The 17,124-nt window shown below is 60.1% G+C and overlaps 2 protein-coding genes across 5 annotated transcripts; one reads left to right on the top strand and one right to left on the bottom strand.

Annotated features, from left to right (window-relative positions):
* The first annotated feature begins 4,258 nt into the window (after nucleotides 1-4,258).
* On the top strand, nucleotides 4,259-10,373 carry LHX5 (LIM homeobox 5). 2 transcript variants are annotated; one of them, XM_086761607.1, is made up of 6 exons: nucleotides 4,259-4,431; nucleotides 5,791-6,014; nucleotides 6,368-6,553; nucleotides 7,079-7,356; nucleotides 8,457-8,622; nucleotides 9,874-10,373. In XM_086761607.1, the coding sequence occupies exons 1-6, from the start codon at nucleotides 4,259-4,261 to the stop codon at nucleotides 10,239-10,241; spliced, it is 1,395 nt and encodes a 464-aa protein (XP_086617733.1). In that variant the 3' UTR covers nucleotides 10,242-10,373. The 2 variants fall into 2 exon arrangements, with proteins under 2 accessions (XP_086617733.1, XP_086617734.1); XM_086761608.1 differs by lacking the exon at nucleotides 6,368-6,553.
* Nucleotides 10,374-13,760: 3,387 nt separating this feature from the next.
* Nucleotides 13,761-16,912, bottom strand: SDSL (serine dehydratase like). 3 transcript variants are annotated; one of them, XM_086761453.1, is made up of 8 exons: nucleotides 16,814-16,912; nucleotides 15,791-15,977; nucleotides 15,664-15,703; nucleotides 15,430-15,569; nucleotides 15,079-15,167; nucleotides 14,744-14,971; nucleotides 14,506-14,630; nucleotides 13,761-14,364 (listed from the first exon to the last, which is right to left on the bottom strand). In XM_086761453.1, the coding sequence occupies exons 2-8, from the start codon at nucleotides 15,956-15,958 to the stop codon at nucleotides 14,171-14,173; spliced, it is 984 nt and encodes a 327-aa protein (XP_086617579.1). In that variant the 5' UTR covers nucleotides 15,959-15,977; nucleotides 16,814-16,912; the 3' UTR covers nucleotides 13,761-14,170. The 3 variants fall into 3 exon arrangements, with proteins under 3 accessions (XP_086617579.1, XP_086617578.1, XP_086617580.1); XM_086761452.1 differs by lacking the exon at nucleotides 16,814-16,912 and adding an exon at nucleotides 16,240-16,367; XM_086761454.1 differs by lacking the exons at nucleotides 15,430-15,569; nucleotides 15,664-15,703; nucleotides 16,814-16,912 and adding an exon at nucleotides 16,240-16,367.
* Between the last annotated feature and the right edge of the window lie 212 nt (nucleotides 16,913-17,124).

Below are 17,124 nucleotides of genomic sequence, written 5' to 3'. Positions count from 1 at the left end.
CCCTTTTTTTTTTTTTTTTTTTTTGTACCGTGGGTTATATTTACACCCAAAACAAAATAATTACACTTTTGTTGGAGAGAGAAAGCTGGTGATTAGGCTGTGGCTCTTTGCGGCGAGCCCTTTCTCAGTGGTACACCAGGACAATTTTTCACGGCTGGGTGAAATCAGACGCGGGAGGTAATGAATCCTGCGAGCTATTTAAATTTACAATTTGTAACGCAGTCACTCAGAAACGCCTATGGCCCGGCGAGGGGATGCTTGCTGGGTTTGTTTAATGTTAAAAACTGCACCGATCCCCCCCCAGCCCCCCCCCCCACTACCCCCCATTACCGTGGTGGGCGAGAGGGGGGAACCTCGGCGGCCGCAGCCCCGCGGAGAGGAGCGCGGAAAAACCGCGGATCCCGGCCTCGCTCCGCGCTCCCCACCGCCCCCTGCAACCCCCCCCCCCCCCAAAAAAAAAAAAATAGTTGGAAATAGCCAACAAAGTCGTCGGCGGAGCATCCTAACAGATAGATAATTAATTACGAAACGCAGGGGGAATATGCAAACCGCGTATTACAAATTCTACAGGGCTTAACTGATTGGAAACAGATTATTATCTTGTTTGTCTTTTGTCTGTTCCACTTATCCCTCTGCCGTCTGTTGTGCTGTAAGTTGATACACTTTATTCTTGAAAAGGGGATTTTTTTTTTTAATATAGTAAATTCCATCAACACCTCGTACACGCGAGGCCGCCTCTCCGTGCGTTACCCTGTTAAAACACAAAAGATTTATGAGTTACGCGCAGGCGGATGTTGTGGGGCCTGAATGTGGAGGGGAATTGGCTGGGAGGGGTGTTTGCTTGGGGTAGGGGTCTTTGTTTTTTCCCTCCCTTTCCCCTCGGTTTTATTTATTCTTTTCTTTCCAAACGAAAAAGGGCTCCCGGCCCAGGAATGGGGACCGGGACCCCCGGTCCCCGGCTGCGGGTACCGGCTGCAGCTCGGCGGGGGTCCGGCCCGGGTGGGGGGGACACACGGGACCGGCTGGGACGGCGTGGGACCGTGGTACACGCCCGCCTCGTCCCTTGACGAAGCCCCACGCCGCTCCGAGCCTCGCCGGGGCTCCCCGAGCCGCCACTGCCACTCGCGTTTCCCCGTGGGAATGGAAAGCGCGTGGCGTGTGCGAGCGGGGCTCCACTGCGGGGCACACGGACACGCGTGTCCGTGCGTAAATGTGCATGAATAGGCGAGTGCGGACACAGGTCTTGCCTACACCCACGCGTGCACGCGTGCAGCCGCGGGTGTACACACGCGTACCTCCTTCAGCACATCCCGAGCTGCGGGTTTTCTCTGCGGGAGATCGTCCCCACCGCCGTGCCCTCCCCCGCACCCTGCCCCGAGGTTCCCGAGCGGGGACACCCCGGCAGCCGCCTCCGCGCCCCCAAATCCCGCGGAGAAGCCACCGGAGCCCCCACAAACTCGGGCAGAGCCACGGAGCGAGCGCGGCCTCTTCCTCTTCCTCCCTTCGCCCTCCGCGCCCCTCTGGTCGCTTTTATTTTGTTCCCTTTTTTTATTTCTTCCCTTCTCTCTTTGTTTTCTTCCCTTTCCCTCCTTGCTCTTGCTCGCTCGCTCTGGCGCTTTCCTTTCGCGCTTTCTATTCCGTTTTCTTTCTTGTTCCTTCTCGCCCTTATTGTTTTGTTTTTATTTCTTTCCTCCGTTCATTTTTCCTCTTCCCTTCTTCTCCTTCTTTTCCTTCCTTTTTTTTTCTTTCTTGCCTTCTTTCTTTCTTTCTATTCATTTTTTCCTTCTTTCATTTATTCCTTCTTTCTTTCCTTCTATTTCCTTCTCTTATTTTTTCTTCGTTTTTCCTTTGTTTTTCCTTCTGTCTCTCCTTATTTCCTTCTTTTAGTTTCGTTTCCGTGAATTTATTTTTCCTCACTAGCTCCCTTTTACTCTCATTTCTCTCGTTTTTCCTTTTTCTTTCTCTGTTTCTTTTTCCCTCACACGCTTTCTCTCTTCCCTTCCGTGCTCTTTCTCTCTTTATTTCCCTTTTCTTTTCTTGCAGTCTCTTCTCTCTGTATTTTCTCATTTCGATTCCCGCTCTTTCCACGAACACCCCTACCCAAGGGCACACAAAACCTCCTCCACTTCCCCGCCGATGCCCTTGTGCCGTGGCGGGGAAATTTTTTTTGTTTGGTTTTCGTATTTTCGGGTTGTTGGATTTTTTCTTTTTTTCTTTTTTTTTTTTTTTTTTCCTGCTGCCGGGAGCGTTTCCGCGCCCGGGTGCGGAGCCGGTGTCCGGATGCTTCGCTGTTGCCGGGCCGGAGCGTGCTGTGGCCGAGCCCTTCTACGCCGGGGAAAAAAAAAAAAAAAATATATATATATATATATATATAAATTTATAGATTTGGCTGGAGAAACGGGCGGGGAAGGCCAGCCTTCACCTGCCCCGCCGCCTTCCTCTTCCTCCCCGCAGGGCCGGACCCCAGGGCCGCCCCGTTCCCTCCCCAAATCCCGGGGAAAGGGAGGGAGAGGTGGGGGGGCCGCCGAGCACACCGATCCCGCCACTCCTGGCCCCGGGAAGAACACTCCCCCCGCCTCCCAAATGCCCCCCAGACCCCCGAGCGCCGGGCCCCGCACTCCGTCTCCCCTCCCGCACGGCCAGCCGGCGACTGCAGCTCCGCCACACCTGGAATTAAAAAGAAGAAAAAGAAAAAAGAAAAATCAGTGTCCGAGGGGGCAGCGCCCGCCGCGCCCCCCCCCCCCCCCCGGACCCTCTACACCCCTTCCCCCCCTCCCAGTTATCGGAGAGGGCCCGCGCTCGGGGGTGCGGGGGAACCCACGCAGCCCCCTGCCAGGAGGAACTTTTCATCCCGCGGGTGAGCCCGCCCTCCTCAAATCCACCCCCTTCCCAAAAATCCATCCCCCCCTTGTTGCTCTTCCAGACAAAAGCATCTCCTCCCCGGTACAAAAGGAAAAAAAAAAAATAAAAGAGCGCCCAAACCAGGTGATGCTCTCCCCCCAGCCCAACTCGGGACCCCTCCCCGAGCATCCCTTGGAAAGAAATGGATAAAAAATAAACGATACGGTGGGAAACCAGAGGTTTGGGGGGATTTGGGGGTTGTTTTTTTGCTGTTTTGTTTTTTTCTGGGGTGCCCCCCCGGCCCCCCAGGCAGGTGCATACTCACTCGGCGGCACAGGTACGAGCCACCCTCAACAATAGAGCCGCGCTGTTTTTTTCCCTCTGTGCCAAGCGCCGGGCCGGAGCCAATTTAGATATGCTATAAATTAAGAGGTTGCCATGGCGACCGCCCTCCCATTGGCGGCCGGCGGGGCGACGCGGGCCCCCGCGTCACCGGATCCGAATAAGGATGCGCGAATTAACCAAAGGCGGGGGACAAAGCTGGCGATGGGGACAGCATGAGAGTGGCGGCGGCGGCGGCGGAGCAGAGCCAGGCACCGGGGCTGCCGGTTGCACGGGGGGGGGTTCATGCGCCCCTCCCGCCGCGCCCGCTGCCGCAGAGCCCGCCAGCAGCGCGGCCGCCGCTCCGCCGGCTCCCGCGGAGCCCCGCAGGGACCGGGGCGGGGACTGGGGCGCTCTTTTTTCCGATTATTATTATTATTATTTCTCGGGGGTGGTTTGGATTTTTTGGCCGGGGGGGGCGGGGGGGCGTCGTTTTTTCCCTCCCGCCGCCGAGGCTCCGGAGAGAAGAGGGGGAAGAACTTGACAGCCGCTCCGCTCCCCTCCCCTGAATTTTTCCTTATCCCTTCTTCTATTTTTTTTTTTAATTTTTATTTCATTTTAATTTTTTAAATTTTATTTTATATATTATTTTATTTTACTGTAATTTTTTTGTTTTGTTTCGTTTTATTTTCTTTCGTTTCATTTCATTTTACTTTAATCTTTGTACTTTTTTAACTTTATTTTCTTTTATATTATTTTATTTTATACTATTTTTATATCATTTTCTTTTATTTTATTTCAGTTTCTTTTACTTCATTTCATTTTCTTTTACTTTATTTCATTTTATTTTTACTTTATTTCATTTTCTTTTATTTCATTTCATTTTATTTTCCTTCATTTCCTTTGCCTTTATTTCATTTCACTCGGTTATTTCGTCTCACACCTCCTCGCTCCGCTCTTTCTTTCCGTTTCCCCTCCCGGCTCCTTCCCCTACCCCTCCCATTGTCTCCCCGCGTTCCCCAGCCGCCGCCGTGCGCGGGTGCGGGGCTGCCCTGCCGTTCGCGCCCCCCCCGTCCCCCCCGCCCCCGCGGAGGTGATGATGGTGCATTGCGCGGGCTGCGAGAGGCCGATTTTGGACCGGTTCCTGCTAAACGTCCTGGACAGGGCCTGGCACATCAAATGCGTCCAGTGCTGCGAGTGCAAGTGCAACCTGACCGAGAAATGCTTCTCCAGGGAAGGCAAACTCTACTGCAAAAATGACTTTTTCAGGTGAGTTCCCCCCGTCACCCCCCCCCCCATGACCTTGCCTCCACCGGCACCGGGCCGCCAGTGCCCCCCGCGCCCCGTCGCGGTGGGCGCATCCCCCCGTCTGTGTGTACTCCCATCTCCGGGGCCCGGCCTGGGGCTCCTCGCCCCCCTCTCGGTGGCCTAAACCTGCCCCCCCCTCCAACCCCCCTCAAAACGCCCCTAATGACCGCGATAGGGTGCCGCTGAGGAAATGAGGGGCCGGGATGAGGGGGTGACTTACGGCCCCTAATGCTCTCACTACATCAACGTAGCCGGAGCAGCCGGGGAGGCAGGAGTGACCCCAGGGGAAAAATAAAAAGGGGGGGACCCCTGCGTGGGCCCCCCCGGAGCCTGGCAATCCCCGAGGACCCGGCAGTGGCAGCCCCCGCTCCCTCGTTTTGGGGGCGCTTTTTTTGTGTGTGTGTGTTTTGGTTTTTTTTTTTGTTCGGTTGGTTTTTTTTCAGTGTTTGATTTTTTGTTTGTTTTTTTTTGTTCGTTTGGTTTTTTTGGTGCATTTTTTGTTGGTTTTTTTTTGTGTGTGTGTTTTTCGTTGGAGAGATCGTTTCCAGCCGATTCGAATTCCCTGGATTTTTTTTTTTCTTTTAAAATACATCTCCTGGAGGGAAAAAAAAAAAAAAAACAAACCCGCTCTGCCTCCAGCGAAGGGAAGGAAGATCGGAGATTTCCAAAGCGCTGCTTCCAACCAAGAAAAATCCCCTCCGTCCCCGGGAGAGCGGGACGGTGCCGGGCTGGGGACCCCGCACTGTTTCGGGGAACGGAGTTCCCCTCCTGTGTCCGCCCGGTTTCGTTCCTGGTGCGCGGTAACCCTCACACCCGCCGCTCCCTTTTCCCGTCGCTCTGGCCGCAATTTGTCCGGTTTTTTCCCCGGGATTTTCAGGCCGGTGCCGGGACAAGCCCCCGTTCCCCATCCGGGAGGCACTGGCCGAAACAAAACCCCCATCCCTAAAATTCCTCCTCCCCTTCCCGGAGCACAAAGAGGAACCCCAGCCACCCTCTCCCACCCGCCGGCCCTTCTGGGACCAAATCCGGTCGAGGATGATCATGTGTTTGCCTGTCGTCCCCCCACCCCGAGTGGGGACCCCCTCCAAACCCCAGCTCCCTCCACAGCCCACCCCACACCTGCGAGAGGGGCCGCTCGGGGATGAAGGCTCTCCTCCTCCTCGCCCCGAAGGGACAAGGGCTGCGCATCGCCTGCTTCCCCAAATCCCCCAGTGAAAGATGCCGGAGGATCGAGCTCCCGACGTCGGGATTTTTGTGGAAGGAGGGGTAAAAGATCGGGATAAACGGAGTCGTCCCCCCCCTCTTTTTCCCTTTTTCCAGGAGGTTTGGTACCAAATGCGCCGGCTGCTCCCAGGGCATCTCTCCCAGTGACCTCGTCCGGAAAGCGCGGAATAAAGTGTTTCACCTGAACTGTTTCACCTGCATGGTCTGCAACAAGCAGCTCTCCACGGGCGAGGAGCTCTACATCATCGACGAGAACAAATTTGTGTGCAAAGAGGATTATTTGAACTCCCCCAGTTTGAAGGAAGGCAGCCTCAACTCAGGTACCGTGGGGCCGCCGGTCCCTCCCGTCGGGCCGGGGAAGGAGATTTGGTTCTGGTGGGGTGAGGGATTGCACCCCCGCCTCGTTAATCTGCGGGAAGCGGGGGGGGGATTTGGGGTGAAAGCCTTCAAACCGGGTGGAAGCTTCTGTGACACCCCCGCCCCCCCACGCGGGATACGGACATGTGTGGGACGAGAGGCATCATCATCGCTCTCCGTCCCCCCCCAGCATGGCCCCTACGGCACTGGGGATGTGGGGCAACAGCGAACCAAGACCCTCAGCCCCTGTGAGTGTCCCCGGACCCCCGCCTCCCCCCCGCGCCATGGGCCTGATCCTTCGCCTCCTTTCACCCAGAGGCAAAGCTCCCATTTGACTTCCTTGGAAGCTGTCTCTGCGTCAGGACAGCAGGATCAGGCCCACTCCCGCTGTCCCAGCCATGCCGGGCGCCCGCGCTCACCCCTTTCCGTGGGCTCTCTCTCCGTCCAGCGCCCGGGGCCGGATCCTGCCACGCCAGTCAGTGGGGCCGCTGCTGTGAGCGAGGCGAGTAGAGCTTGGCCTTGGGGTGGGGGGGTGCTGGCAGCAGGGGAGCGGTGGCGGGGGGAGATTGGGGAGGGGGGCGAGCCAGGCTCAAGGCAGTGACTGGACAACCCCCGCCAAACCCTTCACAGGGACCCGTTGCGTTTTTCCCAGTGGCACATCCCTCTTCCCGGCGCAGAGTTGGCGAGGGGGGGTAAAGGGGGAGTGCTGGGGGCTGCAGTAGGGCCTGGGGGATCGCCCGCTCCCCAGCTCCCCCCTCCACCCCCCCCCCCCCCAGCACCCAGGGGTGCGCAGGGGCCGGATCGGGCGGCGCTTGCCCGGAGCGCTGCGTGGGGGGGGGGATATGCTTTAGGGGATACTAGGGGGCAGAGGTGATTTGCACCCCTTGCTGCTCTCCAGCACCCCCAACCCTTCTCCTGGAAAGCAGCCGGGCCGGGGAGGGCAGAGGAGGGGGGGGGGGGGTCGATCTCTCCCCTAAGTCACCCCCACACACCCTCCCCCCCTTTCCTCTCTGGGTCTCCTCTACAGTGTCCTCATGTACAGACAGGAGTTTGTCCCCGGATCTCCAGGACCCCATGCAGGACGACACCAAGGAGACGGACAACTCCACCTCCTCGGACAAGGAGACCACCAACAACGAGAACGAGGAGCAGAACTCGGGCACCAAGCGGCGGGGGCCGCGCACCACCATTAAAGCCAAGCAGCTGGAGACCCTCAAAGCCGCCTTCGCCGCCACCCCCAAGCCCACTCGCCACATCCGCGAGCAGCTGGCCCAGGAGACCGGCCTCAACATGAGAGTCATCCAGGTAGGGCAGCCCACCGCCCGGCTCGCCCCCCTGCCCCTCTCGTGGCCCTCCCCACCCCGCAGTGTCATCGGGCCCCCCAGTGACATCCTTCCCACCTCAGACCCAAGGTTCCTATGACATCAGAGCTTCAGGGGTGATTTCCTCTTGCTCCCATGGGTTAGCAGGGACCCCCCACCCCCTGCTTCAGTGCATGGGACGGGGTGAAAACCAACCCCGAAACGTGAGCCAGCCGGGCTCTGCTCGCCACCACCCCCCCGGGGCCGAGTGGGATCCCCCTGCGTGCCCGGAGGGACGGATGCTCGGGCCTGGCGAACGCAAGGAGAAGCCATTGCACTCTGCAGGCAGCCCGGCGCTTTCTTACCACGCCGCCCCTGTGGAGAAAATCCCTGTGGAAATGTAGGGATTAATGGGCTTTAATGGAGGCATTAATAGGGGAGGGCTCTCCGGCTTGGCCGGTAGCGGAGCTGCGATTCCCGGCTCCCACCCGAGGGGAAGCAAAAGTCCCCGGAGGAGCGTGACGGGCTCGTTCCCCCAAAATCTGCCCCGTCCCCGGGGGACATGGGGCGAAGAAGTGGGGCAATAATCCGGACACCCCACCGGGCCGGGGGAAAGGCGGGTGCAGGCTGAGGCCCTGCGGTTCTGCCTTGTAGCGAGGCGGCCGTGTCTTCCCCTTCCCTTTTATCTCCTTCCTCAGCCGCCGGCTTTTCCCCTGATCCTGCCTGCTGCGATCCGGAGTTTCTCCTTCCCTTTTCCTTCTCTCTTTTCCTCCCTTCTTCCCCCCTCTATACGGGAAAATTCTTCTTCCCGTATCCTCTCCCTTGCAGGGACAGATGGGCCAAGGCTGCGCACGGGGGGATGCAGCCAGGGGGACAAGATTTTAATAAATTTTGGGGTTTTGTGCGTGTATCCACCTCACACCGTGCACTTTTTTTGGGCTACTGGCAGCAGGAGCGGGGAATCATTAAAACCCCGCCGTGGGAAACCCCTTCCCCTCCCAGGCTGGCGCAAGATTGCCATCCCTTTCCCCGGCCAAACGCGGGGAGGGGAGGGGTCCCTGGTACCCCCACCGGAGGCAGGCACTGACGCCAGCCCGGCCGCAGGTCTGGTTCCAGAACCGTCGGTCCAAGGAGCGGCGGATGAAGCAGCTGAGCGCACTGGGCGCCCGCCGGCACGCCTTCTTCCGCAGCCCGCGCAGGATGCGGCCCCTCGGCGGCCGCCTCGACGACTCCGAGATGCTGGGCTCGACGCCCTACACCTACTACGGAGGTAAGGGACCGTCCGTGAGGGCCCTGCCCGGTCCCCCCTTCCCGTTCCCTTTGTTCCTCCTCTTTTCCCTGGGTTTTTCCTTCCCTCGCCTCCCCGCCGCTCCCTGTCCCCCTCCTTGGGGAGCCGAGCCCCTCTGGCACCCCAAGGGACGGCAAGGGGGACGCGCCCGCGGCTGTCGCAGCACCCCAGCTCACTCCGCTCACGCCACGGCACCCGTGCACGCAGGCCCACGCGGGTGCACACCCACGCAGAGACAGCTGCGCCCACCCACGCGTGTGCACCTCCACGGCTGCACAACGCACGGATGCGCGTACCCACACGCACGCACGCGTGTTCGCACCCGTGCACACGCGCGCCGCGGCATCCACACGCACTCACACCCACGCCCCCCGCGCCAGGCTGGGCCCCTCTGCCACGAACAAAGCCCCAGCTGCGGGGCTTTTGTGCCCCTTTCAGGCCGCGCTCGTTCCCGTCCCCGCGCGGGCCCGCAGCATATGGAAGGTCACCGCCGCGGCCGGACCCCCGCCGCCCCGACGGGACGGGCTCCACGCAGACTCCTCCCACCCCACCACGAGCTGCGTTTTCAGAGCCTCCCCTCTGACGAGGGGCTTTCCAGGGACCCCTTGCTGCCCTGCAATTAGTTTCTAGATCCCTTCCAGGCTGCTACACATACATATCATGGGTAAATTACATTTTTCCCCCCTCGTGTTTTTAATATATTTTATTTTTATATATATATATATATATGAGAGGTGTGTATATATATATAGGGTTGGACTAGATGACCCTCAAAGGTCCCTTCCAACCCAAACTGTTCTATGATTCGATATATTTTCCCTATTATATATATTTTTCCATATTCCTTTTATACATGTTTTCCCCCATTCCCTTTATAGACACCTTTTCCCCATCCCCTTTACACATATATATTTTTTTCCATTAACTAATAATTAAATTGCATCCATCCTCCCCCTCCAGCTGCCCCAGCCCCATGCTCCTTGCCCTCCCGTACCCCCTCCCTCCCTCCAGACCAGGCAGAGAGAGGGCGGTGGGTGACAGGCTTATTCCTCTCTCTGGGCTCAGATTTGCTGCCAGCCGGCACCCCAGGAACCAGCAGAGCGTTTTGGAAGGGGCAGCCGTGCTAGTCCAGGGTGGGAGGACTGGGCTGGGTACGGGGGGGGATGCTGCAGGATATCGGGAGGTTTTTGGCCCCGATGGACCAGCTCCATCCTTCTCTCCCCGCTCCCGCAGATTACCAAGGTGACTACTACGGACCGGGAGGCAACTATGACTTTTTCCCCCACGGGCCGCCCTCCCAAGCCCAGTCCCCGGCCGATTCCAGTTACCTTCAGAACTCAGGACCCGGCTCCACACCCCTGGGACCCTTGGAGCCCCCCCTAAGCGGACACCACTCCTCAGAAAACCAAAGGTACACGGATATGATCTCGCATCCCGACACCCCCAGCCCCGAGCCGGGGATGACCGGTTCGCTGCACCCCATTCCGGGAGAGGTCTTTGGCGGGGGGCCCAGCCCCCCCTTCTCCATGTCCAGCAATAGCGGCTACAGCGGGGCTCTCTCGCACCCCAACCCGGAGCTCAGCGAGGCGGCGGTGTGGTAGGCCTGGCGCGGGCACGCGTGCGCGTCCGGATGTGGGGAGAGGGTGGAAAAAACACCCCCAGGTTCCCCCAGCCCACGCGTGTCCCCCCGCCCCGCTCCACGGCGCATCATGTCATCCTCGCCGGATAAAGACCCCAAACCGCATCCCTGCATCCTCTCCCATCACCGCAGACGCCCCCGTCTGGGGACCTTGGGGCCACCCCTGCTACCTCCCCCTTTCTGGCACCTTCCCCCCAAAACTGGGGTGGAGGGGGGGAGCGACGAATGGTGCCCGGCCCCGAAGAACCCCCCCCACCTCACCTGCGTCGGACCAAAGCTGAACTCGACCGGATGCGGGTCCTGGAGCTTGGGGAGAGGGGGGGCTGGGGCAGTGCTCCGCCCTGCTAATTAGCAGCCTTTTTAATTATCCCCTACCGCATCACGGGGGGGCAAATGGGGAATAGCAGGAATAACACCCCCCCTCCCCCGGCCGCTCTCCTGCCCTTGGTTTTGTTGTTCCCACTTTATCCCCAAGGAGAAGGTGGGTTTGGACCCGGTTTTTGGTGACGGGTAGCAAGGGGGGGGGGGTCTACGGGCGGGAGGAGGGGGGGCAGGTCCAGGGCTGCCCCAGTGACCGGCTGAGATCAGGCTCCCATGCGGCAGAAAAGACTCCAGAAAGAGGCAGAAACAGGAAAAACACAACAACAACAACAAATCATACTTAAAAAAACAAACCAACCCAGAACAAACCCAACCCGACCACGACAGCAGAAATTAAACCCGAGCCTCCGCGCCGAGTCCCACCCCAGCGTTTCCCGGAGGCTCCGCCAATTTAAGGATGTATTATAGTTTTTGCTTCTAGTTTCTTTATTTTGTATAAAGGAGAAACAAATAAAGTATGTTTTTGTGTTTACTGATTATTTATTGTACTTTAGTCACCGGAGGCTCCGAATTTTTTCTATTTTGAAGGTGGGGAGGGGGCGGCGCCGGGGAGGGGGGCGAGAGAATAGAGGGGTGAAAAAAAAGAAAAGGAAGGAGAATGGCAAAGGAAAGGGGAAAAAAAAAAAAAAAAGTTGTTTTCTGAAAGCGTCGTGGGTTTCCTGTCCCCGCTGCCTCTTGCAGAGGCTGTTAGTGTGAATGGCTCTTGTTGTTCAATGTGAATAAAAAACCTTTTAGTTACCTACTGCTCGGTCACCTGGTCCCTTTCATTTTTTTAATTTTTTTTTTTTTTTTTTTTTTAAGACAAGACCAGAAGAGATGCTGGTAGGGCTGCCCTGCTCCCTCCCTGTCCCCCTGGCCCTGGGGCGGCCGCGGTCCCCATCGGTCCCCAGGGTGATGCTGCTGCATCCGGGGCTGCATCACCCACTGGGTACCCCAGGCTCCCATCACCCCACCTCTCCAGCACTGGGGGGGGGGGGGGGGGGGGGGGGGGCACATTACCCAGCTCAGCACCTTCCCCCACAGCAGACAGGCCAGTGCATTATTTCTTCCTTCCAGGAGGGAGGTGTTGTATGCACCCCCCCCAACCCCCCCCCCCTTAAGGCACCCACAGCCCTGATGGCAGAGCCACAGGAACGACAGGGGGTCACCAGGGCTGCTGGGGGGGGACGACACAGGCAGGAGGGGGGTATCCTCCCCCAGCCCCCCCCATCCCTCTCTTGTTTTCTGAGATACAAGAATAAATAAAATAAATAATAAAAGTCCAAGGCAGACTGCAGCTCTGAACTAATATTTAAAATGCAAAATCATGGCAGAGTTCTCCCCCCCACCCCCCGCCCTTGTCTTGCAGTAAAAAGATATAAACAGAATAAATTACCTTCCATCGCCGGCTTACGAGAGCCCCTCTCTCCTGACCTGAATTTTAAGTCCTGGCTCGGTTGTAGCACGGAGCACCGATGATTTATGAAAAGCCAGCCACTTCTCTGCATATTTTCTCTGTTCAGCCAAGTGGTGGAATTTATCCTTCCTATACCATTACCGGCGTTAATAACAGGGTGGCAAACGAGCCGGGCCGAGCCCCAAGGGATCCCTCAGGCAGGAGCCATCACAAAAACACCAGGCTCTCACCAGGTGCACCAGGCACCTTCTCCGCTCTTCACGGGTGGGGAAACTGAGGCAGGTGTGCGACCCTTCTGCTCCGCCCCTCCCAGGCTGTCGGCTTTATCAGGTAACGGGCTCTTTTCACAAGGATGGGGCGATGTGGCGTGCAATAATTCCTTTCCAGCATCGTTTTGGATGGAGCACAAGATCATTCACTGGGTGAACAGGGGCTGTGATGATGATGACGACGACCATGATTATGATGATGATGATTGTTATAACGGAACCCAGGGGTGGGGGTACAGCATCACAACTGAGATGGGGGTCCCTGTCACAGTCCCCAGTCCCCATCACCCCACCATTCCCAAGAAAGCGCCAGCACCCAGGGCTCACGCCTGCCTCCAGCCGCAGGGTGACCACGGGTGACCCCCCCCCCCCCCCCCACCAAACCCCCGTGGGACAGTGCTGGGTCCACCACCAAAAATTCCCCACTCCCTCTGACTCCCAGTAAAGCATCAGTCCTGGGAATAAACTTCTTTTCAAAAGCTGTTGGGCAAACATCAATCCTATTTTTCTTTTTTTGAACCTTTTTCCCCACCTTTTTTCTTTTTCTTTTCTTCCAGAAGGGGAAGGGCTGCAGAAGGTGGAAAGTAATCAGGTTTTGGAGCTGGGATAAAAAATTGCTGAAGTAGGTTGGGCTGACTCCTTATAATTAATAGTACGCCTCGTAATAGGATTCTCCAGCCTTCGGTGCTCACTGGAAACACCTTTTTACATAAGATATTGCCCACGATGGAGCGGCAGGGGTTTGATTTATGGGATTTCAGCCTCCAGAAAGCATCTGGGGAGGCTGGCGTGGCCGGTGGGATGTACTGGGGGAGAGGGGAAAAGGGCCAAAAGCCGGGAGGGTGGTTCTGCGGGGCTGGCGGCCAGGTCCCAGGGCAGGCGTCTGGGGGATGCTCGTGGTGCGGGGTCTGCGCTGGTTTTGGGGCTGAGACCCCTCTGCTCAGAGGAGGAGGAGGCTGAGAAGGGTTTGGGGGCAGGAAAGGGCTTGGATCCATGCCCCACATCACCAGGCGACGCTTAGGGCACCAGCTTGGCTGGGGAAAACAGGGAGCAGTCGGGGCTGGGGACCCTCAGCCTGAGTGAGACCCCACATCGGGGGGGTGGGAGGAAGGAGGAGGGAGAGGTGTCACTGGGGGGGAGGCGAAAAACCCCAGGGAGGTGCAGTAGCAAAGGGCTAAAAGCAAAGGCAACGCTAGAGAGTGGGACTGGGGAGAGTGGGAAAGCCTGGAGGAGAGCGGGGAGTGGGAAAAAGAATGGGATGGGGAAAAAAAAGGGGGATCAGGGGGGAAAAAAGGGGGACGGGGTACGCACACGCGTGTCGGTGCAGCTCGGAGCCCACGGGCGTTACGCAGCCGGGGAGCTCCACCAATAAATCACCGTAACAAGCGGGTCCGTGCGCCTTGTTCCCTTCTGACCGCAGACAGCGCAGCAGGAATGGGAGAAGATTGTAATAATTAATAATCATTAGAATAATAATGCATAAAGACAGTAGCAAAGTAATTAGTGAGAGAGGGAGCACTTGCTAATTGAGGCGGGGAGCTGCAGCTCAAACAGCCTGGGGAGCGGGGACCGAGGGTTGGGGGCCGTGGGGGACGATGCTGAGCAGGTCCGAGGGGTGCAGCGGGCACCCCAGCGCTGCCGCCGGCCATCGCTCCGTCGCTGCCCGCGGCTCCTCCGCCCGCCTGCCTCAGTTTCCCCGTCCCTACACGGCGCCGTGTGCCGGGGCGGAGGCTGCGGGAGGAGCCCGGCATTGCGTCCGCTGGGCAGCGGGGCTTTATTTCGGAAGGGAAGCAAGCAGAGGGTGCCAGCAGGGCTCCGTCGCGTCCCCCCTCCTCCGGGTGGGGGTCACTCCAGCCCCAGCTGGCGCTTCAGGGCCTGCAGCTGGGCCACCCGGATGCTGCTGCCCCCGCACACCACCACCACCACCGAGGCCAGCGGGGTCCGCAGCCGCCCCTCACGCTGCAGCCGCTGCAGCCGCCCCGTGTACAGCAGGGCCAGGGCGGCCCCGCACGCCGGCTGCACCAGCATCCTCTCGTCGTCTGCGGGGACAAGAGCGGGGGGACACCCTGAGCCACCCACCCTGACCTCATCAGCCCCCGGATTCCGGCACATTCCAGGCCAGTCCTGAGACCCAGCCATGTCCCTGTCACCCCTGCCGTGCCCGGCCGGACCCTGCTCACCCAGGAACTGCTCCACGGCTCGCACAGCCTCTGCGTCCTCCACCACCTCGGAGATGATGTGGCACTCCCGGGTGCACTCCAGCGCCCGTGCCGCCACCATCTTGGCTCCCAGGCACTTGGCCACGCTGGGACAGGAGGGGAGGAAAGTGGTCAGGGTGGTCCCAGGACCCTTCAGTGAGCTGGGCTGAGACCCACCAACTCGTTGCACGTGTGGCCACTCCTGCAAAGCCCCGCTCACCTGGTGATGTCAGGCAGGGAGACGAGCCGGCCGGCCGCCAGCGCCGCGTGGAAGCTGTGAGCCCCCCAGGTCTCGGCAGCGACGATCGGGACGTCCTGCCAGCCCACCTGGTGCAGGCCGGCCACGACGCCAGCCAGCAGCCCCCCGCCGCCCACCGCCAGCAGGATGGCGTCCGGTTTTGTCTCCAGGGAATCCTTCAGCTCCCGGACCAGGCTGGCGTGACCCTGCCTGTGGGGTGAGGTGGGGCAGGAGGATGCAGCCTGGGGGCACCCTGAGCCAGCCCGCACCCCGGGGATGGGGACCGGGGGCAGGAGCTGAGCCCTGGCAGCACTCACCACACCAAGGGGTGGTCGAAGGGGTGGATGCTGACCCAGCCCTCGCACTCTGCCAGCTCCAGGGCTCTCTTGTTGGCTTCATCCCACACCTGGGGGCGTGGGCAAGGGGGGGTCAGTGGGGATGCCCCCAGCCCTTGCACCCCAGAGATGGGTCCCTTGTCACCGCGGGGCTGGGGGACACCAGGAACCCAGGTGTGGCACTGGGCTGAGGCGGAGGTCCACAGGGTCACCCTGCCGCAACGCCAGGTGTAGGTGATGCAGGAGGGGGACATTTTGGGATGGGGGTTGCCACACACATCACTCAGGCTCAGCCCCTCCCATCACCCCAAACCCCAGTTTTGGCGGGGGTACCTGGCCAGAGACCTCCACCTCCGCCCCCAGCTCCTCCAGCTTGCGCACAGTGGCAGGGCCGGTGGTGCTGGGGACCACCACGGTGACGGGCACCCCCAGCTTCTTGGCCACGTAGGCTGCGGCCAGACCTGCGTTCCCCCCTGCAGAAAGCAGGGGTCAGGAGGGGCTCAGACCCCTACCCCACAGCCCCCATAGCATCCCCCCACAGCTCCCCATCGCCGGGGGCCCGCTTACCTGAGGAGCAGACGAAATGACGACAGCCCTTCTTGGCAGCCTGGAGGGGAAGGAGGGAAAGGGACAGCTGTGTCCCCCACGCCGTGCCCCCTGGGCAGCCCCCTCCCCACGCCGTGCCCGCGCTCACCTCCTGGCAGAGGCGGCCGATGCCTCGGATCTTGAAGGAGCCGGTGGGCTGGACGTTCTCCAGCTTCATGTAGACCTGGGTGCCCGCCGCCCTGGACAAGGGCAGGCTCTCCAGGACGGGCGAGACGACGTGGAAAGGCCTCTGGCCCTCGCCGCCCTGGGCCGCCATGGCCGCGGCGATGGGTGCCCTGCCAGCGAGAGGTGGGGGAGGCACAGGGGCTCCTTCCCGCAGCCCCCCTGGGTACAGGGCACAGGAGCACCCCAGGAGGGACAAGGCTGTCCCCAGTGTCCCCTCCCGGCTCGGGGTGCAGCAATAAGGCTTCCCTGTGGGACTCCCCCAGGCCACCCCCTCCTCCATCCTCCTGGTCCCCAAACCCCCCGGCGTCCCCCGGTGTCCCCAGCTCACCCTGACCCCCACGTCAGCCAGGACCATCCCACAGTAGGGATTACCTGGTGTCCCGCGGCACCTCGCTGCGCGTCCCCAGCTCTGAGCCCCACGGCAGCGTTTCGGGGGGACGGAGGTGACGTCAGAGGAGCCGCGCCGGTGTCCCCAAGCCCCCGTGACCAGCGAGGCAGCAGGGCGAGCGCCAGGGGCTGAACATTGCCCTGGCCCCGGCTGTTTGCTCAGCTCTGGGCGGATTTTTCCGATCACGGGGGCCAGACCCGTGCCAAAAGCCAAAAGCAGCCACGGCCCTGGCACGGTGCCCCACTGGGGACGGTGTCCCCGAATCCCCGCAGCCTGTGCGTGATGTGGGTGCCCAGGAGATGGGGGGGAAGAGGAGACGCGGCTCCCAAACCATTCTGGGGGTCCCGAGGGTTTGCCCCCGCCACCCAGGCATGGGCAGCAGCTCTTCCCAGCTCCAGCCCGAAACACGTCCCAGCGGATTTGGGGACTTTGGCCCTTTGACCCAGACCCCAGGTTTAGCGAGGGCACCCTGCTGAACCCCCCCACCTCCAGGGGAGCCCAGAGCCCCCCTCCAAACCGCAGGTCCCCAGTGGGGGCTCAGCCCGGGACGCGCCCTACCTCTGTGCCAAGGGGCTGGCTTGGTCTTCAGCGAGGAAGAGGAAGGTGGGAGCTGGAGGAAGGCCCGACCCTGGCTCCTCGCCCGGAAGCCGCAGAGGATTTTGGATTTTTCTGTCTGGCCAGAGAAGTCTGAAAGCAGAAGCCGCTTTGACACAAAGTTATTCCCGTCCCCCTCTGCGGTGGTTCCGTGGGGGTCCCAATGGGGGACCACCGCACACGAGCTGGCACATGCATGACATGGCACAATGGGGTGCACTGGGACCCCCCCCCCCCCCACTCCCCCTGCTCTGCCTCGCTGCCAGGCAGGCAGC

This window comes from Chlamydotis macqueenii, chromosome 17 (assembly GCF_036417535.1).
Source record: "Chlamydotis macqueenii isolate bChlMac1 chromosome 17, bChlMac1.mat, whole genome shotgun sequence".
Taxonomy (NCBI): domain Eukaryota; kingdom Metazoa; phylum Chordata; class Aves; order Otidiformes; family Otididae; genus Chlamydotis; species Chlamydotis macqueenii.
The sequence above is the reverse complement of the archived record's forward strand: the minus strand, read 5'-3'. Positions and strand labels throughout refer to the sequence as shown.

What these genes read in the sequence shown, in the direction of transcription:
- LHX5 (XM_086761607.1), top strand. Translation starts at nt 4,259, where the DNA reads ATGATGGTGCATTGCGCGGGCTGCGAGAGGCCGATTTTGGACCGGTTC. An exon ending in GGGCCGCTGCTGTGAGCGAG is followed by an intron (nt 6,554 to 7,078) that starts GCGAGTAGAGCT and finishes TCTCCTCTACAG; the next exon opens with TGTCCTCATGTACAGACAGG. An exon ending in GCCCTACACCTACTACGGAG is followed by an intron (nt 8,623 to 9,873) that starts GTAAGGGACCGT and finishes CCGCTCCCGCAG; the next exon opens with ATTACCAAGGTGACTACTAC.
- SDSL (XM_086761453.1), bottom strand. Translation starts at nt 15,958, where the DNA reads ATGGCGGCCCAGGGCGGCGAGGGCCAGAGGCCTTTCCACGTCGTCTCG. An exon ending in TCATTTCGTCTGCTCCTCAG is followed by an intron (nt 15,570 to 15,663) that starts GTAAGCGGGCCC and finishes TGCTTTCTGCAG; the next exon opens with GGGGGAACGCAGGTCTGGCC. An exon ending in TCCCTGCCTGACATCACCAG is followed by an intron (nt 14,631 to 14,743) that starts GTGAGCGGGGCT and finishes CTCCTGTCCCAG; the next exon opens with CGTGGCCAAGTGCCTGGGAG.